Source organism: Bos indicus x Bos taurus, chromosome 27, assembly GCF_003369695.1.
Source record: "Bos indicus x Bos taurus breed Angus x Brahman F1 hybrid chromosome 27, Bos_hybrid_MaternalHap_v2.0, whole genome shotgun sequence".
In the NCBI taxonomy this organism is placed as follows: domain Eukaryota; kingdom Metazoa; phylum Chordata; class Mammalia; order Artiodactyla; family Bovidae; genus Bos; species Bos indicus x Bos taurus.
In genome coordinates, this window is record NC_040102.1 from 25,159,370 (window position 1) to 25,186,874 (window position 27,505).

The following is a 27,505-nucleotide window of genomic DNA, read 5'->3' on the forward strand; positions in this document are numbered from 1 at the left end:
TAACAAACTGGGAGAAATATCTGCAAATCATACTGTAGAAGGGCTTCCCTTGTAGCTCAGTCTGTAAAGAATCTGCCTGCAGTGCAGGAGACCCGGGTTCCATCCCTAGGTTGGGAAGAGCCCCTGGAGAAGGCAATGGCAACCCACTCCAGTATCCTTGCCTGGAAAATCTCATGGACAGGAAGGAGCCTGGTGGGCTGCAGTCCATGGGGTCGCAAAGAGTCGTGCACGACTGAGCGACTAAAATTACTTACTGTAGAAGGGGGCTAATCTCTTTCATACAGAGAGAGTTCCTAAAAGCCTGGAAGATTATTAAAAAAAAAAAAAAAAAAAATCAGGTGAAGCAAAAAATGGCGCCTGCAAATGAGCAAAGTTTGTGACGCAGCAAGCTTTTTGTCTCTGGTCGAGCTCTTCTTCCCAGGACGGAAGAAAGTGCAGGTTCCTCATTGGGCAGCACGGGTACGAGCAGTGGGAGGCGATCAAGACTCCAGCATCTTCCCTGGCTGCATCAACAAGGCTGAGGTCTTTGAAGACCAGGTAAACGGACGCCTCAAGAAGGGACTGGCGGAAGGTAAGGACTATGTGCTGCTCCCAATGGCTGCTCAGCGTTACCTGGTCAACTGGTATGTTCTAGAGCACGACCCGCCCCGCATGGAACGCAAGGTCGTGGAACTGCCCAGCGTCCACGAGGTTGAAGAACTGGTGCTTGTCCAGCTCAGTGATACGGACACAACGCCACGTCTCATCTCAGCCCCGCAGATTCTAGTGACCTCGTTTTTGCGCACCGCTTGAGAGCAGTTTCCGGGGCACCCCAGGAAGAGACCCGGCTGTGGCTCAAGAACACGGAGGGCCCTTTTGAGAGGTTGTGCGACGCCTGCGTCACAGTGCTTGACGCCCGCTCTCGAGACTGAGCAGGTGGTCGTCATGGAGACCCGAAACAAGGATGGCGCCTGGCCCAGTGCGCGGCCACAGGCCACGAGCGGAGCGTCGGAGGAGGGTGAGGACTTCCAAGGCCAGCCGGGCATCTGTGGTCTCACCAACCTGGGCAACACGTGCTTCATGAACTCGGCCCTGCAGTGCCTCAGCAACGTGCCACAGCTCACCGAGTACTTCCTCCAAAACCGCTACCTAGAGGAGCTCAACCTCAGCAACCCGCTGGGCATGAAGGGGGAGATTGCAGAGGCCTATGCCGACCTGGTGAAGCAGGCGTGGTCCGGCCACCACCGCTCCATCGTGCCCTACGTGTTCAAGACCAAGGTCAGCCACTTTGCGTCCCAGTTCCTGGGCTACCAGCTGCATGACTCACAGGAGCTGCTGTCGTTCCTCCTGGATGGACTTCACGAGGACCTCAATCGGGTCAAGAAGAAGGAATACGTGAAGCTGTGCGACGCTGCTGGGAGGCCCGATCAGGAGGTGGCTCAGGAGGCCTGGCAGAACCACAAACGGTGGAACGATTCTGTGATTGTGGACACTTTCCATGGCCTCTTCAAGTCCACCTTGGTGTGCCCTGAGTGTGGCAATGTGTCTGTGACCTTCGACCCCTTCTGCTACCTCAGTGTCCCACTGCCTGTGAGCCACAAGAGGGTCATGGAGATTTTCTTTGTCTCCATGGACCCCCGCCGCAAGCCCGAGCAACACCAGCTCCTGGTCCCCAAGAAAGGCAAGATCTCGGATCTGTGTGTGGCTCTGGCCAAACACACCGGTGTCTCTCCAGAAAGGATGATGGTGGCGGATGTCTTCAGTCACCGCTTCTATAAGATCTACCAAGTGGAGGAGTCTCTGAGCAGCATCTTGGACCGAGACGATATCTTCATATACGAGGTATCAGGCAGGGCGGCCGGTGGGGAGAACTCCAGAGAGGACGTTGTGCTTCCTGTCTACCTGCGGGAGCGCACCCCAGCCCGGGACTACAAGGGTTCCTACTATGGCCTGATGCTCTTCGGGCACCCGCTTCTGGTGTCGGTGCCCCGGGACCGGCTCTCGTGGGACGCCCTGTATCACATCCTGCTGTACCGCCTCTCACGCTACGTGACCAGACCCAGCTGGGATGATGAGGAAGATGGGGATGAGAAAGACCTGGAGGGTAAGGACAGCCTCCCTCAGCCTGGACATGGGTCTGGGGGCAGCTCCCAAGACCCTGGGCTGGAGCAGGCTGGGTCCAGCTCTGGAGTCGTGAGCGGTAGTCCGGGCCCTGTGGACACCTCTCCTGGGCCATCTCACTGGCCCCAGAGGGTGCGGCACAAGCACCTCTTCACCCTGCAAAGGGTTAATTCCAATGGGACCAGTGACCGCTCGACCTTCAACGAGGATACCCAGGCGCAGCCGTACATTGCCATTGACTGGGAGCCAGAGATGAAGAAGCGTTACTATGACGAGGTGGAGGCTGAGGGCTACGTGAAGCACAACTGTGTCGGGTACATGCTGAAGAAGGCCCCAGTGCAGCTTCAGGAATGCATCGAGCTCTTCACCACTGTTGAGACCCTGGAGAAGGAAAACCCCTGGTACTGCCCCACTTGCAAGCAGCACCAGCCGGCCACCAAGAAGCTGGACTTGTGGATGCTACCAGAGACACTCATTATCCACCTGAAGCGCTTTTCCTACACCACTTCCTCCCGCGAAAAGCTGGACACCCTTGTGGAGTTTCCTATCCGGGACCTGGACTTCTCTGAGTTTGTCATCAAGCCGCAGGACAACTTAGCTCCGGAGCTCTACAAATATGACCTCATCGCGGTTTCCAACCATTATGGGGGCCTGCGGGATGGACACTACACGACGTTTGCCTGCAACAAGGACAGCGGCCAGTGGCACTACTTCGATGACAACAGCGTCTTGCCTGTGACGGAGAATCAGATTGAGTCCAAGGCAGCCTATGTCCTCTTCTACCAGCGCCAGGATGTGGCACGCCGTCTACAACCCCAGGCTGGCTCATTGAACCCCCCGGCATCCTCTGCCTGCGATGCACCACCTAAGTCGGGGTTCATGGATGTAAACTGAGGGGCCCCAGCCCCACCAGAGGGAAGGAAGCTGTCCCAGCTCTCTTCCTTCCCAAAGCCACCCCCGTTCTCTTACCCGTTAGGTGCCCCACACCAGGCGTCGCAGGCTTAGTCGTGGCTGCTGTTCTCCTGTGCTGCTACATCACTCTCTCCCAGGGAAAAAGAGCTCATGGCTCCTTCCAGCAGTGTGTTCCCCACCCGTGTTTGCCCTTCAGAGCATCAACCTTCCCTTCTATTCTCTATTTATGAGTCTCCCCTTCTTGTCCTCAGTCCAGGGTGTTCTCAGGGGGTGGGGGTGGGGTGCACCTGAACAGAATGTATTTTCTTTCTGAGACCTTGTACCTTGCACTGTGTATATAAAAGTGCCAGTGTGTTCCTAAAAAAAAAAATTCAGATCAGAGTTATAAACACACAGTTCATAGAAAAATACAAATGGTTCTTGAATGTGTAAAAATTGCTCTATCTCATAGAGAAATGCAAATTAAAATTAGTTAACACAAGTTACTTCTCAGACTGACAAAACTCAGGGATTTGTATAACAAGTGTTAGTGAGTGGGTATAAAAGCAGTGGATAGGGAGAGAAGTTACAAAAATATGAACATACTATACCTTCATGTGCTTACTCAAATGACTGGAATACCTTCTTGGTGAATATGTCAAAATCTGGCAACAATTTTTTTTTAAATCTAATAACATTGGTAAATCGGTGGTGAGGTGACTTAGTTGAAAAGGAGGCATTTTATTATATAGGTGTCTATATTTTTAAGATTATTGATCTATGTGAATAATTTATCTACATAAAAGAATTGGGAGTGGGGGCTTCCTTGGTGGTCCAGTGGTTAAGACTTCACACCTGCAAGGGGCTTGGATTCAGTCCCCAGTCAGAACTACGATCCCTCATGCCATGCGGTACAGCCAAAAAATGTTGAAAAGAAAGAAATTAGGAGTAAATCATCTCATTTATCGTTGGGTTGAAGCGATTTCCACAATACATCAAGGGAAGCAAGATGCAGAAACTGTGTATTGTATGATCTTGTTTTTATAAAACAAATACCAATAAAATCCCTATATGTAGTTAAACATATAGATACATGGTGTATGCACTTTATACTTTTATACCATATAATACAACACATCATATTGTGTATGACTCTGTGGGGATAGAGAGAAAAGGAAGGACATGTGATGGTTAACAGTGGTGGTTTGCAGAATTTGGTGAAGGGAGACATGTGAAAAGAAAATATTTTTTAACAATATGGCTGACATTTTTGAAAGAAAAAAATGGGTGTGCATATATATTTATGTCTGTCTGGAACATAGAACAAAGAAAGAACCATCACCTGCAAGCCACAAGAAAACATAACTATCATGACTCTTTGTTCATGAGCTAGAACATGAAAACACACACGTGTATATATGTATGTGTGTATATATGCACACATGTATATGTAGAAAGATGGTCATGGAATGTTGAGGGTAAGTGTTTCAGAGATACAGGATTTCAGGAGATTTTTTTGCTTTCTAATATTTGGATGTGTTTGACTTTTTCAATAAAACTGTGTAACTGTGGGAAGGGAAGAAATTGAAACAAGAATAATACATGTTTTCTACATCATGTGGCTCAGTAATTCAAGGCCTGTCCTCTAAATGTACAGTCTGATTTCCAGGTGAAGTGCTTCATTCTGTTTGAAAACTTAAAAGCAGGAGCAATCATCTTAGAAATGAATAAAGTTGTGACGATGACGACAGAACCATAAATGTGCGATTCTCCTAGCATCTCTGCTATTTTTGCCCGTTTGCTCAGAATGTTGGAAGAAAATCATTTCCACTGGGAGATGAAAATGAAAAGGGCGTGGAAACATCACTTCGGTTTTCTTACTGGATCCCTTCAAAGCCATGGGTTATATTTTAGAAGGAATAACATTGTTGTAAGCATATATCCAGAATCCGCATTCACCCTAACTACAGAATTCAACCTATAAATCTACAGTCATATTTCTATCAATGGTCATGTGTTCTCTAGGATTAAAAAATAAATCCCCAACTGCTACTTAAAATGAAAAGGAGATGTATAAAGACATACCAGACAAGAGGTGACCAAGCAAACGTAGACAGGTATTATTGATTCCAACGTATCAATAGAATGGCCTTACATACATGGAAAACAAGAAACATCACCTACCTATCAACCACGTGCTGCATGCATGCTGAGTCACTTCAGTTGTGTCCAACTCTTTGCAACCCCATGAACTGTAGCCCGCCAGACTCCTGTGTCCATGGGGATTCTCCAGGCAAGAATACTGGAGTGGACCACCGTGCCTTCCTCCGGGAGATTTTCCCAACCTATGGATTGAACCCTTGTCTCATGTCTCCTGCATTGGCAGGCGGGTTCTTTACCTCTAGCACCACCTGGGAAGCCCAGCTGCTGACCACAAGAAGTTGTATAAAGCACAACTTCATGCGTGCGAGGCATCATTGAAATAGAAAACACAAACTGTTAAAGTCTTACACTGTGATTCGGAGTTTATCAAATCCTCCTCATATTTGTAATACATTCCTCTAAGAAACTGACAAAATAAAAATGAAAATATCAGGGTGTTGAATATCATATTTAACTAACTTGATTTTTAGCAACAGAACAAAAGCAGAGACTGTACACTCTGAATGTCTATTTAAAATAACTGGCTTGGCTAACAACTCAAATGTTTTCCTGTTGTCTGGGAGGAAGAAATTTTCCCACTACCCTTCTACGTTATTTTGACTGGTCTAAGAATTAAACTGGCATGAGATATGTATAGATAAACGGGAGAAAAGCCCACAAAAGTTGAATGACATGTATCTGTGGAAGAGACTCAGGAAAACTGAGTAACTCAAAACGGCTGAAACCCTCCAGTTAAAGACCATCTTCGGCTAAAGATAAAAGAGGATGTTGGGGGTAGTGATTTGGCACTTCAAAGGAAAGGAAGGCAATTTATATGGAGATGAAAAGCAAATGTTTGGTAAATAAATATTTGCTGGGCCCTGCGGAGACAATGGGACGGAGGAATTTTAACAGACTTTGCTGGATTCCTCCCCGTCTACACACCTGGTCCAGGCTAGGTTATCTAAGGTGATGTTCTCTTCCTGAAGCAGGTCCTCTGTCTGCATTCTTCAAGAGGAAGGTCAAAGTTTCTTCCTGAGCCTTTTGTTCCTTCCTTACTTTCAGCTTGAAATAATTTGCATGCCAAAAAGACATTTAGGGATGGCCAGTTTTGCTCCCCTGCACTGTCAAACACTTGAATTTATAAAATGCATAAATCAGAGTCTTGAAGTAATTACACCCAATGGCTCATCTTGGTTACTGAAAATTTCTTAGAGTGGGGTGTAAGGCAAGGATATGCAGAAGGAACTTTCACTGTTCTTTGTATTTGCAGTTTTGAATTGTGTGGCAGTGAACATATGTATTTATTTTCGTGTATTAATCATTGAACAACTTTATTGGGATGTAATTTACATACTGTGAAATTTACCATTTTAAGTGTACAAGATTTTTTTCATAAATTTACTAAATGTAAGAGTTGTACAGCCACCCCAAGGGGTCACACAGAGTCAGCTTGGCAGCACTTTGGTGGAGATGCCTGGAACCCCAAAGTCAAGTGCAGGAGCTTAACCACTGAACTTTTCTATGGCAACTAGTGGAGAGTCAGTTCCCTCAGCTACTGTTCTAGTTAAAAATAGATTCCCTGGGCTTCCCTGGTGGCTTGGTCATAATCACTTGTAGGAGTTTGTGGAATCTTTGACTCAATGTCTTAGATGGCCCCAAGGATCTCTATTTTTAAAATAATCTATAAAAAAATTTAAAACTTTTTATCACAATGGTGATAGATGGACAGTACAAGTGGTCCCCTTCCAACCTTATGACTTCCTTTCTTTTTTCCATTTTCCTACACACTTCTGCATATTTGTCTCTTCAGGTGAAATCAGGAATATTTTGCCCTGTTCCTCCCAAATTCTGCTGGTGTTTTGATTGAGATCATATTAAATGGATAGGTTAATTTATGGAGAAATAATATCTTTTCAATACTGAGTCTTTTAATCCAAGAATATAGTATGTCCTTCAGCTTTTTTTTAAGTGTTCTTATATGTCCCTTGATAGGACTTTTTTTTTTTTTCTATGTCCCTTAGTAGGACTTTATTTTTTTTTTCCATTGAAGAATTTTTTTAGTTTTTGGCCTCACCGTACCATCTTAGTTCCTGACCAGGGATTGAACCTGTACCCCCTGCATTTGGAAGCACATAGTCTTAACCACTGGACTGCCAGGGAAGCCTAGTCATGCTTAGCAGGTCCATCAGCTAGGTCTTGCCTATCTCTGGTAAAATTTACTGTAGGCAGTTTATCTTTAAGCTGATATTGTAAACGAAGCTACTACATCTATTTTAAATTGATATTTCATATGGGGAAGCTATTGATTTTTTTCATGTTAATACAATCAACCACTAGCTGAATTCTCTCATTTCTGATAGCTTTTCAGTTGATTCCTGTTTTTCAGATACATATCATCTGCAAATAATTTGGCCTCCCATTTTTCAAACCGTATACCTCATTTCGTTCACTTGCTAATTACATTGACTCGTGCTTCCAAATTGCATTGCTAATTGCATTGCTTACAGTGTTGGAGAAAACTGTTGAGAGTCCCTTGGACAGCAAGGAGATCAAACTAGTCGATTCTAAAGGCAATCAGTCCTGAATATTCATTGGAAGAACTGATGCTGAAGCTGAAGCTCCAGTACTTTGGCCACCTGATGCGAAGAGGGACTCATTACAAAAGATCCTAACGCTGGGAAAGATTGAAAGCAGGAGGAGAAGGGGATGACAGAGGATGAGATGGTTGGATGGCATCACCAACTCGAGGGACATGAGTTTGAGCAAGCTCTGGGAGTTGGTGATGGACGGGGGGAAGCCTGGCGTGCTGCAGTCCATGGGGTGGCGCAAAGAGTCAGACATGATTGAACTGAACTGAGTGCTTCCAAAATAATGTTAGATAAAAATGACACAGTGGAAATACGTGTTTACTAACATAGCTTTGGTTTACACTTTGGGACATTTGTACTAACTGAATCTGATAGAACCAATCCCCAAATGACCACTGGGGAACCACTGCCTTATATCACCTTCATCCGTTTACTTCTTCAGCCTGGCCTCGATGCATATTGCTATTTCCATGCTCCCAACAGAACATGAGGGAACACAAGGTCTCTAAAATTTCCTAAGATTTTGGGAGCCAGGTCCCTTTGCTCTTGTTGGGGAAGGGTGCGGCAACTCCTTGTACAATCTTTGCTGTAGCCCTCATCACTTGTGCTGTAAGCTGTTTAAGATAGACCTCTCCTGAGAGCCGTCCTTATCACTCCATCCTGTGTCTGGCAGAAAGCAGACTCTCAAAAGCAAAGATTGTATATTAACACATATAAATGCAATCTAGAAAGATGGTACTGACGAATCTAGTCTTAGAGTAGCAATGGAGATGCAGACATAGAGAAGAGACTTGCAGACACAGTGGGGAAAGGAGGGGGTGGGATGAATTGAAGGTAGCATTGAAACATATCCAGTACCATGTGTAAAATAGATAGCCAGTGGGAATTTGTTGTATGACTCAGGGAGCTCAACCCGGTGCTATGACAAGCTAGAGGGGTGGGATGGGGTGGGAGGTGGGAGGGAGGTTCAAGAGGAAGGGGACATATATACCTGTAGCTGATTTACATTGATGTACAGCAGAAACCCTGCGTATAAGTTAAATAAGCAGGATGACAATATACAGCCCTGACGTACTCCTTTTCCTGTTTGGAACCAGTCTGTTGTTCCATGTCCAGTTCTAACTATTGCTTCCTGACCTGTATACAGATTTCTCAAGAGGCAGGTCAGGTGGTCTGGTATTCCCATCTCTTTCAGAATTTTCCACAGTTTATTGTGATCCACACAGTCAAAGGCTTTGGCATAGTCAATAAAGCAGAAATAGATGTTTTTCTGGAACTCTCTTGCTTTTTCTGTGATCCAGCGGATGTTGGCTATTTGATCTCTGGTTCCTCTGATTTTCTGTTTATTTAACTTATATGCAGAGTACATCATGAGAAACGCTGGACTGGAAGAAACAAAAGCTGGAATCAAGATTGCTGGGAGAAATATCAATAACCTCAGATATGCAGATGACACCACCCTTATGGCAGAAAGTGAAGAGGAACTAAAAAGCCTCTTGATGAAAGTGAAAGTGGAGAGTGAAAAAGTTGGCTTAAAGCTCAACATTCAGAAAACGAAGACCATGGCATCTGGTCCTATCACTTCATGGGAAATAAATGGAGAAACAGGGGAAACAGTGTCAGACTTTATTTTTCTGGGCTCCAAAATCATTGCAGATGGTGACTGCAGCCATGAAATTAAAAGACGCTTACTCCTTGGAAGGAAGGTTATGACCAACCCAGATAGCATGTTCAAAAGCAGAGACATTACTTTGCCAGCAAAGGTCCATCTAGTCAAGGCTATGGTTTTTCCTGTGGTCATGTACGGAGGTGAGAGTTGGACTGTGAAGAAAGCTGAGCACCAAAGAATTGATGCTTTTGAACTGTGGTGTTGGAGAAGACTCTTGAGAGTCCCTTGGACTGCAAGGAGATCCAACCAGTCCATTCTGAAGATCAGCCCTGGAATTTCTTTGGAAAGAATAATGCTAAAGCTGAAACTCCAGAACTCTGGCCACCTTATGCAAAGAGTTGACTCATTGGAAAAGACTCTGATGCTGGGAGGGATTAGGGGCAGGAGGAGAAGGGGATGACAGAGGATGAGATGGCTGGATGGCATCACCGACTCGATGGACATGAGTCTGAGTGAACTCCAGGAGTTGGTGATGGACAGGGAGGCCTGGCGTGCTGTGATTCATGGGGTCGCAAAGAGTCCGACACAACTGAGTGACTGAACTGAACTGAGGGCAGAAACCGGCACAATATTATAAAACAATTATCCTCCAATTAAAATAAATAATTTTTTTAAAAAGAAAGCAGACTCTCAGATGAGGACATCTGTGTCTTACCCTTCACTTCTTTCTGTCTAAAAAATCCAGTTCTCAGAGATTTCCTCTCTGCCTTCACCTGTCACCTTCCGTGGTGTTCAGGGAGCTCACAGATTTGAGTGGCCCGTCTTCACAAGACTACCATAAATGATTCAGACCTTCCAAGTCATCATATTGGCAGTTTTTCGGGAAAGGATAAACCAAGCCAGAGGTGGTCGAAAATGTATTTATTTTTCTTCAAATGATCTTTGTTTCAAGCAATAAATAAAAACAGACATGTTGACTTTTCTAAAAAAAAAAACAAAACAACAAAAAAAAAATTCCCCTAAACTATATACATCCTACAGAAATACAAGCATATCAAATGTAGAAATGACATCACTCTGAAAGATGGGGCTATTTACAGAAATTACAAGTATTGCATTGCTGTCTTGAAGAAGCCTCTTTCTGGCACGACTCATAAGCTCTAAGGGAGAGCAGGGTCCTCTTCAAAGAGGTGGCACTCTCCATCCTTTCTTTCTGACTGCACCATGCGACATGTGGGATCTTAGTTCCCTGACCAGGGATCGAACCCACACTCCCTGCATTAGAAGCACGGGGCTGGACTGCTAGTGAAGTCCCTCTCCATACTTCGTGATAAACAAACAAACTTGCAAAGAAGAGCACTGACAGCCAGAGACGTTCTTCAGTTCCTTAACAACCACAGATCAGCTTTCAAGGGGCGTGAAAAGGGACCTCATCCAGGTCTTAGGCCCCGTGAGCTCCTGACAGAACCCATATTGTCCCTCAGCAGAGCTGGGGCCACGCAGGGCCAGGGACAACTGTCTGCTGTGGTTTCTGCCACACAAGCCAGCTCTGTGTTATCAAGCCCCGGCCTCCAACAGCACCTTGCCATCCAGAAGGTTAAGTTTCCCAAACTCAGTTATGCAAGGACAGCACTTGGGGAGCTTTGAAACCTACTGATGCCCAGGTCCCTCCTCCAGAATTCCTGGTGTACCTCGTCTGGGCTAACGGGCAGCCAAGGCAAACCCCTACTTTACCAACAAAGGCTGGCGGCCAAACTCTGATCTCACGGCCCCCTCCCCTCACATTGAAATCACCCATCCCACCTCCCTCTGCCCATCTTCCCAAGGATTTTGGATTTTTTCTCATATAGAATCAGAATCAACTCTCTAGAATCAGGCTAGAATGGACATCTGAGGAAAATGGCCTCAGAGGCCAAGACTAAGGGTGGGAGCTCCCTGCCACCAGCTCACAAGTGGCTTCAGTATAATACTGCTGGGAGGGGGGGGGGCTCCACCCACACCCTGGGGTCACAAAGACACTGGAGGGAACAGCAGCATTCTCCAGTCTCTATACATGATCCAGTGAGTCAATAGCACAGGTCACCGTGGATCAAAGTGGCAAAGCTTTCTGACTGCGACAGAAACTGCATGTCACCAGAAATCACTTCATGGGAGAGACACCTGTTGAAACCCAGTGGCTATTTGGAGGGACTTCATGGTTCCGTCTTCATTAGAGCTCTTTCTTGCAAGTCATCAAAGAGGCTTCTGATGGTAAAAGTAGACAGTGACCCCAAATCCCCGATTCCAATCAAGCCCATTTCCTATTTGATTTCTAAGGGTTTGGGGACTCACACTGTTATCAAGTACAAAGAAAATGGCTTTATAAATAGTGGTTTGACACTGCGACACAAGACTTGAATTGGAAAGCAGGGAAGAGACCCAGTCAGGGCGGGTCCTGGGCTCCGACTGTCTGGGCAGCAGGAATCTGGTCTGGGAAAGCACGATACGCAGATTTTGGCAAATGTACACTCATTCTGTAAAAAGTCAATCTGTTCTAAGCTACTTTCCCTCCCCCTTCAAGCAGTCCCTCCTGCGGACCTATCTGTCTGTGGGAACCCACACTTTTCCAGCAGTGGAGCCCATTCGACCTCAATTCATCACACAACATGAAGCAACTTCCAGGAATCAAGGAAGACAAGGGAACGTCCAGCTGAGCTCTCTCAGTAGGCCCAGTGTCATGAACCCGACCCCTCCACGTCTTCAGGAGGGGTTCAGCCAAGCAGCTCCCAGGAAAGGAGGGGGCCTTGGGCTTTTCTAAAAACAGGAAGTGGGAACTCTGGCCACACCCAAGACAGGGCTTGACAAAGGTAAGACAAATGATGCCAAGTTCATGTTCATGGAAGGAAACGTGAGGAACCTGGTCCTGTCTGGGACGTGGGGACAAGAAGGAGCATTCCGACACTATGCTGACATCGAGGCTTGAAGTTACTAATGGGTGAGCAGCACTTCGATTCTCAGAGGGCAAAAACAACCCCAAAAAGCAAAACCTAAAGCATGCTCTCATTTCTAGACAAGTTTGGAATTACTGCTAACCTGGCATGGGTAACAACACCGTTCCACAATACTATAAGTTAAATAACCCGTGGTTAGTTCCCTCCTCCCTCCCCCCAAGCCCAACCCACCTGCTCCTTGTTCCAAAAGCCACTCCTCTATTTGGAAAGGCCCCCTGAAAACGGCTTTATCTCAAGAAAGGATTCTACTCGGGCACTCTAATGCCCATCCAGAAACCAGCTTCCCTGCAAAGAGTCTGCCTGACTCCTCACTCACGCTGTCTTGCTGTCCTAATCTTCCACAAGACCTCCAGTGGGGTGTCCACGCCCTTTTTATTCACCTATTCACTTTACAGATATCCACCTACACCAGGAATCTTTTAAGATCACAAGAATTTGTTGGCATACTTCATTCCAAGCAAACCCCCTAAAATTAAAATCTCTGATTTAGGCAAAAGAGGAAAAAAAAAAAAAACCTGGTGCTTCCACTTCCCTTTCGGGTCTCTCTCTTATTAGCTGGGTTCCCCAAGGACCTTGGCAAATGATTCGCTGCAGGAAAATCTGAACTGCACCCAATTTTAATTTTAGGAGCACCTTACACGATATGGCATTTATCACAGATGATATATAAGTCCTCGGGCAGGTCTAGGAGAAAAACGCTTCCACCGCCAAACTGAGTTACTGATCATCCGAAACGGTTGCATGGTTGCGGTTTCAAATCGCTTCGGTGGTCCACGTGCCCAAGAACCAACTTCAAAGACAGTCTCCAGTCCATATTCAAGGATGCGCTATCTGCGGATGTACACGCCCACAGATTCTGGTATCCGAGATGGAAGGAGGGGGTGCTGGAACCAACCTACCAGATACCAAGGGTCAACGCTAATAACGCCCTCCCTCCCCTTTCTCCTCCTCCCACCCTGCCCCCTTCCCAGCGAAAGCAAATGCAAGCTGATCGTCATGCCATCTCGAACACACCACCTCACTGCACTGACGTCTGCACGCTGCTGTGCTCGCCGGTCCACACCAACATGAACATATTCTAAAGACACGGTCCCTAGACTTTGTGTACTTACATACTCTGAGGAAATTCTCAATAAATACTTTTATTTATTATTAAGCGTAAGTATTCACCCGTTGATGGTGACTTAAAAAGGAAAACCATGTCCTAAAAGATTTCTTCAAAAAAAAAAAAAAAAATTCCTGTAACTACAACATACAGAAGGACCAAGCACACAGAAGCAGGCACTTCTGGTCAACTTGTTTTCGGCCCTTTGCCTCCCCTCCACCCCCGTCCCCCTAATAAAACCGGGAGGGCACATTTGCCGGGATCTGTGGGTTTCCTAACTTCAAGCCTTACTGCTTTAAAAAAAAAAAAATGAGGTAAGAAATTCCTATCTGAAAACTAAAACTGACACACAAACCAAGCCCCAGGTCTTCCCTGCCTCCCGAGGAAGCCGTTATTGCTCTAAGTTGGAGTGTTTTGTTTGCGTTTAAATATGTATTCGAGGTCCTTATTGCCATTCTAGCTGGCCCCACGGTCGGCCAGAGAGATGGATGGAAGGAGCTTGGTTGCCAGGCCCCCTACGGGTCAGTCCGGACCTGCTGCCCGGCCACAGGGCCCCACCCAACGTGGGCTGGTGTCGGTTGGGGAGCGGGGGGGCGTTCCAAGGATTCTAACAGCTGGGGGAGGTGGTGATGGGGCTGTGCAGGTAGGGCAGGCTGCTGGGGGCCGGGTGCACCCCCACAGAGACCGGGAAGCTGAAGACGAACTGCGACGTGGGCGTGGGGGTGGCCTTGCCCCGCTCGCGCAGGGGCCCCGAGGGGCTGGCAGCCTCCACCGCGCAGGACGTGGCCAGCACCTGCGACTCAAACTGCAGCAGCTGCCCCATAAAGCTGAAGTTGGGCGAGATGATGCTCCGCCGCTGCTTGACGAACTCGAAGGCCTCCTCCAGCCGCACGCGCTTCTTCATCATCAGGTAGGCCAGGCAGATGGTGGCCGAGCGGGAGATGCCAGCCTGGCAGTGCACCAGCACGCGCCCGCGGCAGTCCTTCACCGCATCTGGGGCAGAGAGCCACGCGCCCGTTAGTGTCCCCAAGTCCCCGTCCTTCCCGCGGGCGGAACAAGGGCGCTGGGGGGAGGATCTGATAAGCATCGGTCGGAGCCCTCCCTCAGAACCACAGAAGGAACAGCCCTCCGAGGCTGACGCCGGGAGAGAGGAAACCCACGGGGCCAGGGAGTGCCGTCGGTTCTAGGCTGTTTTGGAGACTTAACCAAGCAAATGTGCCAGGCTTAGGAAATACACATGCTAAAGCCCGGTGCCAGCACACACGGAGGGGTTTTCATTTGCAGGAGAACAATGACCCAGTTCTCTCTGTGTTTTCCTCCCCACCCCTAAGTCTCATCTGCTTGGCAGGTGGGACATCCAAGGCAAAAGCTCTTGGCTCTATCAGCTACCAATGCCTACGGTTTGTGTAAGTCCATCTTCCTACCCCTGGGCAACTCAACACCCCAAGGGTCAGCCTTCCTACTCAGAAAGAGGGAAAACAGGCACCCTCTGGCAGGGCCCTTTCTAAGTCCCTCCTTCAACACTCCAGCTCCAAGTGGTTCCCTCTTCCCTCGATTCCTGTCTCTGCCAGCCTTGCACCCAGCGCCCCATTCCTGAACCCGGCGCCCCGGCCAGGGCCAGCCTACCGATGTACTCGATGGCCTCCATGAACCAGGAGCTGATGTCGGCCTTGTGATTGTCCTCCACCGGGATACACTTGTACTGATAGTGTCCTTCGAAGTGGTTCGGGCAGTCGGAGGAGACGTTCAGCAAGGCCGTGATGCCCAGGGCATCCAGCATGTCCCTGCGGGCCGCGTGATAGGCACTGCCGAGGTAGAGGAAGGGCAGGATCTCCACCGGACCCCCCTGCAGAAGGGGAAAACAAAGGGGCCCCCCCAAACATCTTAAGTGTAAGACAGCAAGGGAGAGGGCTAGGGTGGTGGGACGGGGAAAGGGGAGCCAGTCTGGGGCGGGTGGGGGGTGCTGTCACAGGCCCTGGGAAGATGGCCTGTGGACACAGCCCCTCCAGGTCTCCCCGTGTCCTGCTGGGGCTCCAGGAGGGAGGGATGCGCTCAGTGGTACCTCTCTGGCCTTGATGCTGTGCTCTGCCTTGATGCTGGGCCCCCCTCTCTGGTTCAAGCAGCCCACCTCCCCCCCACCCCCTGTGACCAATGAAGCGGAAGACACAACGCTGGCCTTGTTCCATCGTTTGTGATGTGAGGAGGTTACACCTGCTACCACTAAGCTACTTGCTGCAGATCAAAAACAGACGCCACAGCAACCTCAAAGACAAGAGGAGGGATCCTGGCAAAAGGAGGTTATGTTGGCTTTGCTAATGACATGATTCTGAGGCGGATCAACACAAGTGATGTGGGATTTGCGGAGCCGAGTTGCGGGACCCCATCAATTTAGTCCATCTCTGTGTAAAGGAGAGGGCTGGAAGGGGTGTGCTTGTTAAGAATAACAGTGGCATGAGCTGGTTTTCTTAGAAGGGCTGGTTGTCCACTGATGTTCACTTAGCATTTACCATTAGCTTGTATGGGGGGCGGACAGCTCTGACTGTTGTGAGCCAGGGCTGGGGTCTCAGCTTCCTACAGAGCAGCCCACACATTTCTGGGCTCCTTGCTTGTCTGCACGTAACTCTGGGAGAGAAGTCAGGGACTTATGTCTTTACATTCTTTTTTTATGTAAGGGTAATGATAGAAGGAAGGGGAAGAATTTCAAAGGAATAATGGATTTCACCTAAGGTCACATCCCAACACTCAGGGTTCATCAATTCACCCAGCATTGAGGCCCTGAGTCCTGAGCCTCTCCAAGCAGAAGTCTGATCTCAGCCCGTACCTGGTCATGCAGTGGGGTCCCACAGGAGCTGCAGCTCAGGTCCAAGGACTCCGCCGTGCTTGGGGGCACAGCAGGTGGGATGGCTGCCAGAGCCTTGGTTTTGGAGCAGAATTCTGGGTACTCAGAGGAGAACCTCTCATAGCCACCTGTAAAGGAGAAAGATGCTCGGGTTAATGGGGTCACTGAACAACCAGGAAACCAAACCAGGGGAGAACTTGAACACTACCCTTCATAGAGGAGAGCTGTTGGGAAGCTAGGGCTGGTTGCACCTATATTGGCCACTGGGTGGCGCTGTGGGCCCAGAGATAATGGTTAAGGAGCCCTTCTTCCAGAGATGGGAAGACTGCCTTGGGGAAGAAGGCATCCTAAAAGCTGGAAGAAAAGCTTTAGGGACAAGACTTCGGTTTAGAATGCAGATACACAAAGGAGGATGTGCAGGGGGAGATGAAGAAGGAACGCTTTCTTTACAGTGATGACAAAGAAAGAGGGAAGAGCCACTAGGGGTTTCCATGAGGCCACAATTGAGTCCTGGGACCCACAAAGATGTCTGTCATCCCCCAACTCCAGCTCTTCTTTTAGAGAGGTTCTCTAGTGTGGGAGAGAATAAAAAAACTATTATCCTGGCACCAGGCCTTCTGGACCTCAGCAACAGAACAGATGCCAATCACACAGCCTCATAAACAGCTGTTCCATCAACAAGGGGCCAAAACTAGAGGAAACGGGCTTAAATCTAAACAAATCCCTCTTGCCTCATCCAGGTTTGGGGCACGGGAGGATTTCCTGACCTGAGAGTTGCTAAGCCCTGGAATGGTTCTCTGTGGAATCATCTTCCGGGGAAGGAAGGTCGTTTAAGTAAAAGGAGACAAATGGCCAACTTCTGTGGAGTAGCTTTAGTGCCATTCAGGCAAAGGCGGCTGGGCAGGGGTGGGCAGAGACGCAGGAGGAGGCGGGCAGGGAAACACACCAAGAAAAGACAGTCAGCCTGTGTCTCTGATTTTCTTGTGCACTCTGGGACTTTGCTTTGCGGGAAACTTACCATCTATTATTGTCAAAGTTTGGCCCTGCTTGGGTTTTTTTGTGTTGTTTTTTAAATTTTTTGTTGTTGGTTTTTGTTTTGATGTGGACCATTTCTGGAGTCTTGATTGGATGTGTCTGGGGGGCTTCCCAGGTGGCACAGTGGTAAAGAATCTGTCTGCAGTGCAGGAGATGCACACAGGTTCAATCCCTGGGTCAGGAAGATCCCCTGCAGGAGGGCATGGCAACCCACTCCAGTATTCTCGCCTGGAGAGTCCCATGAATGGAGGAGCCTGGCGGCTACAGTCCACGGCGTCACAAAGAGTCGAACATGACTGAGCATGCGTGCACTGCTTCCGTTTTGTGTTTTGGTTTCTTGGCCCTGAGGCAGGTGGGATCTCAGCTCCCCAATCAGGGGGATCACACCTGCGCCCCCTGCACTGGAAGGTGATGTCTCAACCCCTGGACCAACAGGGAAGTCCCCCTGCTTGTATTTTTATTTTGCAGTTTCTATTGGACCAAAAATAGATTAAAAATGAACTCAGCAGGGTCTGCAGGTTGTGGAACAACCACTCAACGGATGGTCACGCAGGCAGCTGGCCCACTACACCTTTATGACTAAGTGACGGGGGGGTGCCATTGCTCTCTATCCCGACCATTCAAAGCAGTTTTCCAACATGTGATGGTTAGTCAATTCCTTGCCCTGAATCCCAACCCTTGACACTACCGCTTCGGAGAGGAAAGAAAATGATCGTTTGCCACATCATAAGGCTTCCAGAAACAGGGCAGACATTTTTTCCTCTCTGAGCGGGAGGCTCCTGGTTTCCCTCCCCCAGGCTATAAATGGCCATTTCTCTGGTCACAGGCCCTCACTCTGCTGAGTCATAATGACCAGCCTCCCTGGAGGGAAAACCTGCTGGAGGGCCCAGTCCTGCCCTCTTCAGAGGTGCTAGTGGCCTGAGTGGACTTCTTGTCAGAAGCAGCCCTCCCTTTCACCTATAAACCTGCTAATGCTTCCGCCCCCAACGCAGGCTATGAGCAATGAAAGCCGGCGAGTGCCTTTAGCTGAAGCCCCCTGGGATGGGCCTCTGGGATGGAAACTTCGGCAAATGCTGCCCTTTGGACAAAGTAAAAGGAGAAGTGGGTCCATCCACAAACCAATGTTGAGTGTCTATATGAAACACCATCACTTGCTACTCTGTACTTCTAGAGGATCTGAAAAATTGAGTGAAAGGATCTGTGTGTTTATTACATAATTTGAACATTAAAATACATCTCAAAGAGATACAAGACGTTGAGGGGTGCCCTCCCAAAAGCTCATCACCTGGACGGGCAGGCCAGCAGTCACAGGAGGGTCAGGGCGAGGCTCCAAGGTCATAGAGAACCAGTAGCTCTTAGGGCTGAAGGAGCCAAGGAGACTCAGTGGTAGAAAGAACGTTCTTCCCGTTGCTGAGAAGGCACAGACCAGGGCATCAGACGGAAGTGAAAGAGCCTTGCCTTTGCAGTCAGATTCACAGCTCTGAGTTGAAATGCCAGCCCTGTGAATGAATCATAGGCTGTGCAGCCTGGAGACATCACTGAACCTCTCTGAGCCTCCTCCTCATTTGTAAAATGTAATGAAACTTCCAGGCCGGGAGTCTCTAGTGGGGACTGACTGGAACAGCCAGTGTGCGCTGTGCCTGGCCCCAGGGAGACACTCAATGAACGTTTCCTTCTTCAGTACCTAAGGGGACTCCAGCTTCACTCACAATTTCTCACACTCAGGACAGCTTTCTCCTCCTGGGCTTTCCTTCTTTTTTCCAGTGGGCATCTCGAGAGCTGGTAGTTAGGCAGCAGAAGAACAGGTACTAGGCACTTCCTGCATCCCACATCCCCTGCCCAGTCAAGGACATCTGCTACCTCCAGGGCTGACCATCAGTCAATCCCCAGGGAGCAGCAGAACCCTGGAGGGGTCCCCAGCCTGCAGTTGACCCTGGGGGTGTGGCAGGTGTGGGGGATGGGGGAGGGCGCAGGCAGGCCCAGAGACCAGACCAGGCTTGAAAGGGGGAGCTATCTGTCATCTCCCCAAGGCTGCACATAACAGGACAGAGAGATAGCAGTGGTCAGGAAAAGGCACCATTACAATGAAGCGGCAAAATGATTACTGAAAAGTTCTTTCGCTCTGGAGACAGGAGCAAAGGGAGGGTGGAGTCCCTGACATGGGAGCAATGGAAAGGATTTCCCTCCGGAGCCATCATTAGCTGTGGTGGGATCTGTGGCTGGTAGTTACGAGGAGCATCAGCAAAGGACCTCCTTCTGGGGCCCAGGAGCTGCAGTCAGGCCAGGACCTCAGATGAGTAGAACACACCCTTGTGGGGTCGGGAGCTCCCGAGTGATGCAGTGCAGATACAGGAGTGCAGGTCGGGGGCCATTCAGTCCACACCCCAAAAGATCACACTCCGATCCAGGTTAATAAAAATGACAGACCCTCTTAAAAGGAAATGTTCATTATGTGTCAGGCTCTTCCCACCCCGGTATCCAACCAGCAGCCCTGGAAGAAGGCGTGCTGAGCCCCAATTTAACATTAGAGAAAACTGAATTTCATGGCGGCCCCCATGTAAGGGCATTCAGCCCACAGCTGCTGCTGCTGCTGCTGCTAAGTCGCTTCAGTCGTGTCCGACTCTGTGCAACCCCACAGACGGCAGCCCACCAGGCTCCTCTGTCCCTGGGATTCTCCAGGCAAGAACACTGGAGTGGGTTGCCATTTCCTTCTCCAATGTATGAAAGTGAAAAGTGAAAGTGAAGTTGCTCAGTCGTGTCCGACTCAGTGAATCCACAGACTGCAGCCTACCCTGCTCTTCCGTCCATGGGATTTTCCAGGCAAGAGTACTGGAGTGGAGTACTGCCTTCTCCAGAAGGGGCCTCAAAGTCACTTGGACCCTGGTCATCAGGACCCATCCTGGTGCTTCCCCACCACTGCTTCTCCAGTGGCCCTTCTCTCAGCGACCACCCGCCCAGTGGTTCATCACTCTAGGAAAGAATTTTGATGCGGAAATAGAAAGAATGTCAACAGGGCACTGCTGACATTTCACTGGACCCTGCTTCTCTCCGATGCTTTTCGAACTCCAGGTAGTTATGGAGGAGTCGTGACCAGCATTTTTTTTTTTAATTTAATGAAACAGAATAAAAACAACTTGAACGCACTGCATTTATAGAGGGTGTGATTTCATGGCACTCTGGTTTCACAGTGATGGTCCCCATCACAGGGACTCCCCTGGCACTTAAAGGCACTTGCTGGCTCTTCTTCTCCCAGACTGTACATGGCATGTGCTGCAGTGGGGCACGAGCCCAGTACAGGGCGACAGACACCTGGCCTGGCCGTGAGCTGTTGCAGGACACCACTCATGTCTTACATCTCTTGGGGGAACGTGTATTTCAAGAGCTCAAATTACGTAATAAACACATGGATCATTTCACTTTTAAAAAAAGGTCAGCTCCTCTAGAAGTATATAGAGTAGCCCTATACTAGGTCCTGATGGAAACGAAACTCAGTTTCTTATGGTGGGTGGCGGGGAAGAAGACTGTTCCCAGCCTCTCTCCTCAGTGCCTGCCTCCCCAGCTCACATCTGTGCAGGTACCACAGCCACGACCCTTTCAGCAAGAGCGAGATTGACTTGTATTTTTTTATCTTTGACCACATCCTGCAGCATTCGGGATCTTAGTTCCCCGACCAGGGATAGAACCTGTGCTGCCTGTACTGGGAGTGCACAGTCTTAGCCACTGGACCCCCAGGGAAGTCCCAAGAGCTAGATTTAGATCTCCAAGCTTTATCCAGAACTCATGAGAGGGAAAGTTTATTGCCACTGTAGACACGGTGGGGTGGGATGGGAGAACGTCTATCCTGTGGCCTTGGAGCTATGCGGGATGGGAGGGGGTAGGCAGACGGGTGCAGAGGAGCCCCAGCTCTGTTGTGGGAGCTGGAAGAGACACATCCCCTCCTAAGCCCCGTTTTCCACCCTCAGAATGCAAGGATTCCAGACACTATCTTGAAGTTCCAACATTCTGTGCTCCTGAATGGTCATGAACTGACTTGCCGACTACCAACTGACAGCAGGTATATATTTCCATCAGACCTGTGTATTTCCACCTTCTGAACACAATCTCACAACACATTCGCCAGTGAATTCCCTTTTTTTTTTTTCTACGTCCTGTCGCATGTAATTCGGTAACAGATAGGCTGACTAATTTTGACCTGTTTTTCCCATGTTCTTATTTAATAATATACCTTCTAGCCTTAAAGCTCTCATTTTCTCATCTTAATTTTAAAACTGGAGCGTCTGGGGGGGCGGGGCAGAAAGGACTATAATTTTCTACCCAACTTCCTTGAGGAATAACTACGCCTACGGTTCAACTCTGTGTTCTTTTCGTCTTCTCACACAGACAGGGAGGCAGTTTTCAAAGTTGACAGAAACCGTGAAACTGGCTGGCCCCCTGCTCATGTAGGTGGGGCGGGGGAGATGTGTGAGAAGTCCTTTGAAAGGGCAGGCTGCTGTGATGCCCATCATCTCGCCATAATAGGACTCTTAATGGGGTCTGTGATGGGAAGGACAGCCTCTTGGTGGTGACGATGGTCGCGGATCTTAATGTGGCTGCCACTTTTTCCCTGTTACTCTCTCTACACTCTCATATCAACCTGTTCACAAACAGGGCTCATGGCCTTGCTGTCCTGGGACGTCTTATCAATATCAAACACTGCCCAGCAGGCAAAGTCTGGGGACATCTGAAGGTCCTTTGGCTTTGAGAATTTCCAAGACTTCCAGTTTACATGTATGGGCTCCTCATCTCTGGGTCCTGGGTCTGCTACCTCTGGTGTCCCGGGCAGCTGGCTGGACACTCGAGGTCACACTCTAGGCTGGATCTCGCTTGCAGCCCCTCCAGGTACTTCTCTGCCATCTGCTCCCTTCAGCAATCTGGCTTCCGTCTAGTCTTCATTTCTTCCTCCCCAACTTCCTCTTTGTTAAACGGGAACTGCCTTCCAGGAAGGAAACCAGCTATCTGGTTTCGGATGTTCTGATTTTTTGTAAGGAATTCCTTGGCTCTTTAAAAAGGTCACCCTTTCTCCTCTCTGAGTTCTCGGTGAAGCCCACCTTTCCTGTAAGGGAGCTGAGATGGACTTCCTGACAATCAGGCTGTCACTCTCAGTCAACACCTACTGGAACCATCCAGTGCAGATGATGCAAAGAGTAGTGACTTTGCCTAATTCTTTATAATTCTTTAAAGTCTCACACTCTGGGTTAGGAATTTCCCTTAAGGCCTACCTTTATTTTTACGTTTGTAATTCTAACAGTTCTCCGCTGTCATGGGTATATCGTGTCCTGTTTGCAAGGAGAAAAGCCAGTCCTTTTGCCTTTGGGTGAAAGAGCTGCCCTTAGCATCCCCCAGGATTCTGCCGTTTGGTGCCACTGACCTGGAAATGAGGATAGGCAGGGCAGATGGACACAGAAAGAGAAAAGATGGAACACAGCCACCTGACCTCTGCCCATAGCTCTCAGGACGGGCCTTAGTCGCTGTTCACACGGAAGCTATCACGTCAGGTCGCTATGATCAGGCTTGGGGACCATCGGGTATGAGACTTCCGACCTGGAAGGAGAAGCTGGAGTATATTGATCTTCCCAATTTCTCAAAACAGCTCCAGGACGGCTTTTAAATCAGAACTTGAGTAAGAACTGACAAAGGTCACAGGCTGAGAAGAACTTTAGATAGAAGAAAAAGTAAGATAATGTTTTTATACCTGAAATCTTCTGTGTAACAGACTGATCTCTTATTGGGGGGATGTGGGAAGTAAAGAATGACGTCTATTAAGGTAAGAAAAATGCTCTTTTTGTCTTTCTCTACTGGGGGGAGGGGGTCTAAAACCCTAAACCAAGGATCTATGAAAGAAAGAGAAAGGGATTTCAAAAGAGATGTGTACTATAATTAAATCTGAAAAGCTGAAATCTCTAAACTGTCCCAAAATGCCTTACAGGGTTTTCAATAAAATGAGTTTTACCCCAGTGGGAAGATTAACTAGCCAAAGGACCAGAAAATGTAGTGATATGGGTTACTGCTTTTAGCAAACCTTGGGTATTATTAGGAATTGTAAAGGCCAGCTAGCACTGCCTTAATCTTAAGTAAAGCTATGAATTCTTGCCTGTGGTATTAGTTATTAACTACCTGTAATATATAACCAACTGCCCTTCAAAGTGGCATAAATAGAAAAATCAGCTGTTTAAACACAGTTAATTGGTAAAAGTCCATAGCTTGTGACCAGGAAGGGTAATAGAACCTCTAAAAATATCCGGCTGTTTTTACTGTCCCCCCAGGATGGCAGATATCAACAGTTTTCCACGGCTTAATGTCTGACCACTTTTACTCCACACCCACCACCACACATGAATGGTTGCACAGAAGGCCCCACTGGCTGCAAAATAAAGGAACAAACTGGGGGGGGGGGGGGGCGTGGAATCATCCAAATTACCCAACACCTAACCAATTCAGGTATTTACTAAAGATAAATCTAAGGGGCTTGTCTCCTCTCATTTCCCTTTAGTTTCCTGCCCCCAGGGCCTCCTGCGAGGAACCCACGTTTCCTGCTGTTCCGCTGGCTTCTGCACTGTCCGCCCCCAGGCGCACCTCCCCGCAGCGCCAAGGGAGCCCATTTCCTTCTGCCCTCACTGGGGGATTCCTTTGCAGGGGAAGGCAAGGAAAAGAAAGAGGAACTGTGTGAAGACCGCCTCTGTTTAGCACCTAAATGAAAACAGGCTGAGCTGAATAGAATTTGAACCAGTTAACCTCAAAGATGTTCTATCACCACTGCAGAACAAGCTGGAAGGAGATACCCTCCCTCCCCACACTCTGAATTTTAGGCGGCAGTTGCGTCCAAAGGCAGGCTCCCTTTGCTTAGAAAGACCCAGCTGAACCTCTCCTGGCCCCTCCCGGGAGGGCCTATGAAGAGAAGTTGGACCCCACGCCCAGGCCATGACCCTCCCCAGCTCAGAGGATGCGGTCTGGGAGAGGCAGCGAGCGGTCCGCCCCTGCGCGCGCCGGGTCAGGCAACAGGAGGCAGTGCAGGCCTCGGGAGGAAACAGCCTTAAGCACTCCTTTTCCTTCGGCCAGGCACCTCGCCAACCGCCAGGGGACTGCCGACCCTACAGACTAGCATTTGCCTCGCGCCCGGCGGCCGGCCCGCGGGGCGGCTCTCGGTACAGATCTGGCTCCGGGCTCTCTCGGCGGGATTCGGGGGAACCAGGCAGGTGCCGTGAGCCCGAGGAGGGAACCTTAAAAATCTCCTTCTCTCTCCAATAGCGAGGCCTAAGTGCGCGCCCGGAAACCCTAGGGCGGTCCTCTCTGGATTTCTTCCAGGAAAAAAAGAAAACAAAACGAACCCAGACGCCACGTGCGTCCGCTCTGCCTCGAGAAGGGTCCCGGGTTCGGAAGCCGAGCAGGCAGGCGTGCGATCGGGGTCCAAATCCGGAGCGATCGAGGTGAGCACAGCTCGGAGAACACAGCGGCCAGCCCTTGCCACTCGAAGGGGCTTTCGTCCCAGAGAAATTTCTCTCACTGTCCCTACGTGCGCCAGCACCACGCAGAGGACGAGCTATGTGCTCAACCTCGGGGACCCCATCCCCGCGCTCCACCCAGTCCGGGACCACTGGGCTCCCGGCACACCTCGGCGCCCGGGGCCCCAGGGCCCCTGCGCCCAGGTCGCCTCGCTTAGCGCCTGGTCCTTCCGGTGCAAGGCCCTTCCTGGCACTTTCCCTTAAAGCGCTGGGAGGAGAAGGGAGGAACGCTGGGCCCAATCAGAGGTGCCAAAGGCCGCCCTCGCAAAGAAAGAAAAATCAGCAAAATCGCCTTAGTGGTTCAACCAAAGGTCAACAGCAGCATTTCCCCAGCAGCTGACAGGTCAAATGGCCAGGAAACAACTGCCGAGAACAAAGCCCCCCGCTGTTCACAGGGGCCAGCCCGACCCGCCGGCACCGAGCGGTGTGGTCGTGCCTTTTGGAAGGGGCGGTGGGGAGAGGTTTCCGCCGCCGCGCCTCCCGCCCCATCTCCCTTCCTCTCCGGTGAGCGGGACCGGAGAGGAAGGGCAGGAGGGAGGGGGCCGGGGGCGCCGGCAGGGAAAGGGGCGGCCCTTTGATGGCGGGGGTTCGAAACGCCTCCCTCGGGTCCTGGGGCGGCCAGGACCCGCAGCGGGCTAAGGAATGCGCGGAATGCGGCGCGGGTGAAAGGGGCGCAGCGCCGCAGGGCCCCAGCGACTTGCCCGCTCCCGGCCTGGCCGGGCAGGTGCGGCCGGCGCCCGGGTCCTTCCAGGTACTTGGGTAGCCCTCGGCCCTTTCGGAGTTTAGATTTGGTAAGATCTCCCCTTCCCTGGAGTTTCGCACTTAAGCACGCGCCGCCATCTGAGAGTCTTGAGTCTGAACAAAAGGTCGTTACTTCTCAGCTGCCTTCATTTAAGAGGCCCCGTCCCCCTTGGCGACCCCCGCAAATACTCGGACCTCCAGCCTCCGTCTCCGGAGCCTAGGTCTAGCCCGAGGCGGGAGGGGTTGGCCACCCTTCCTGGTGGAGCTCGGAGTTGGGCGGCACAACCAAGCCCGCAAGCTGACCCTCGTTTTTGCATTTATGAACGGTTGGTTTCCAGCAGGAGCCGCAGAACCGATCGCACCCCAGCGCTCACCCTCCTTCCCTCTCTTCCCCACGTCTTGGAATCTCGTAATCGGATTCGGTGCGGGACCCGGCCATGCCAAACCAACAGGCCTAACCTGTCCCCCACCTCCCGCGTAGTGGCACTTGAGAGCGCTTCCCAGGACTCGAAGGTGGAAAAGCTGTTGAGTCGCTTCTCCCGCAAGGCCAGACCGTTGGTGTAAACAAATGCAGAATCGCCGGGAAGGGTCCGGAAATTGCAGGTGACTGAGCCCTCACCATCTCTGAGGACTTCAGGAGCTCGCACTTGCACACAAATATACAAAAGCCTTGCACACCAGCGCGCGCACAAATACGCACAAAAAAGCGTTCGGGGGGCATCCCGCAGCCACGAGTCACCCCCAGGCACCTCTTCTGCCCACTAACGCGCAGGCCGCCCAGCCCCGCCGCACCGACCCTCCAGCTCGCGCCCGGCGCCCGCGTTTACCTTTCAGCAGGCAGATGTCGGTGCGCTCGGCGTTGCGACGCAGCGCCTGCACCACCAACGACACGGTGCTGTCCTCACGGAGGCTCTCGGCGCGCGGGCTGCGCTCGTCGTAGACGATGACGGCGGAATAGAGGCCGGAGCGCAGGCGGGCGCGCACCTCCTCCTCGGCGGGCAGGATCTGCTCCAGGCTCACGGAGCCCTTGGCCCGCCGCCGCACAATAGTGTTGCAGCGCACGTTGACCGAGCCTCGGATGTAGCCCGCGCTGTGCGCCAGGAACGGTCTGCAGTCCAGCAGCAGGCACTTGCCGCCGCTCAGCAGCCCCAGGGCGCCGTGGCTGCCGCTACCGCCCGCGCCGCCGCCGTTCTCGTCCCGGTTCATCAGCCTTTTGAGCACGCTGCAGTCCATCTCCCGCAGCTCGTCCACCGTCACCATGGTCGCCGGGAACCGCGTCTGTTGGACACCCGAGGAGGCGAGGGACTCCCGGGCGAGCTGGGCTCCAGGAAGGGGTGAGCGGGGGTCTACAAAAGGGCGCGCGCGAGCAAAAGCGGACGCAAACTTGGCCCCTAGGGGCTCTCACTGGCGAATTTCTTCTCCCGGGTTCCCCTTTCTCCCGCAGCTTCTCGGTTACATAGCAGTCCGGGCGGCCTCGGGCGCCGGGCAGCACGATGCCAAGGGGGAGGTGGTAGTGGAGTGGAGTGTGTTTACGGGAGAGGTACGAGGGCTCCTTTCTGTTGTTGCCTCTATTGTATTTCGCCCGTTGCGCTGCCGTTCCGGCCGCGGTTCCCCCACGAACTGCCGGAGCTCCGCGCTCTGCCCCAGCCAGAGTTTCCTCTCCTCGGCGTATAGATTTATTAATGCTCCTCGGCTCTCCCCCGGGAGGGGGCAGATGCATTACTACCTCGCGAGGCTCCGCCTCTTTCCATTCTGGGCCACGAGCCCTGCCCCGCCCCCCGCGCCCGCTCCCCGCCCCCTGGCGGCTCCCCCCGCCCCTCCGGCCCCACCTCCTCCGCACGCCCCAGCGAGTGAATGGAGTGCCGGCCGCTCGCTCCTGGTCACGGGGACGCGACGTCACAAAGAGCGGAGTAAACAGGGCGCG

At 50.5% G+C, this 27,505-nt stretch overlaps 1 protein-coding gene and 1 pseudogene across 2 annotated transcripts; one reads left to right on the forward strand and one right to left on the reverse strand.

Moving 5' to 3' along the window:
• Nucleotides 1-252: 252 nt before the first annotated feature.
• LOC113885015 lies at nucleotides 253-4,022 on the forward strand (annotated as a pseudogene). Its single transcript, XR_003509098.1, has one exon. The product of XR_003509098.1 is annotated as a ubiquitin carboxyl-terminal hydrolase 11 pseudogene (transcript).
• A 6,217-nt stretch (nucleotides 4,023-10,239) lies between these two features.
• On the reverse strand, nucleotides 10,240-27,301 carry DUSP4 (dual specificity phosphatase 4). The gene is made up of 4 exons (XM_027529968.1): nucleotides 26,409-27,301; nucleotides 16,250-16,395; nucleotides 15,055-15,274; nucleotides 10,240-14,421 (listed from the first exon to the last, which is right to left on the reverse strand). The coding sequence occupies exons 1-4, from the start codon at nucleotides 26,839-26,841 to the stop codon at nucleotides 14,036-14,038; spliced, it is 1,185 nt and encodes a 394-aa protein (XP_027385769.1). The 5' UTR covers nucleotides 26,842-27,301; the 3' UTR covers nucleotides 10,240-14,035.
• Nucleotides 27,302-27,505: the final 204 nt, after the last annotated feature.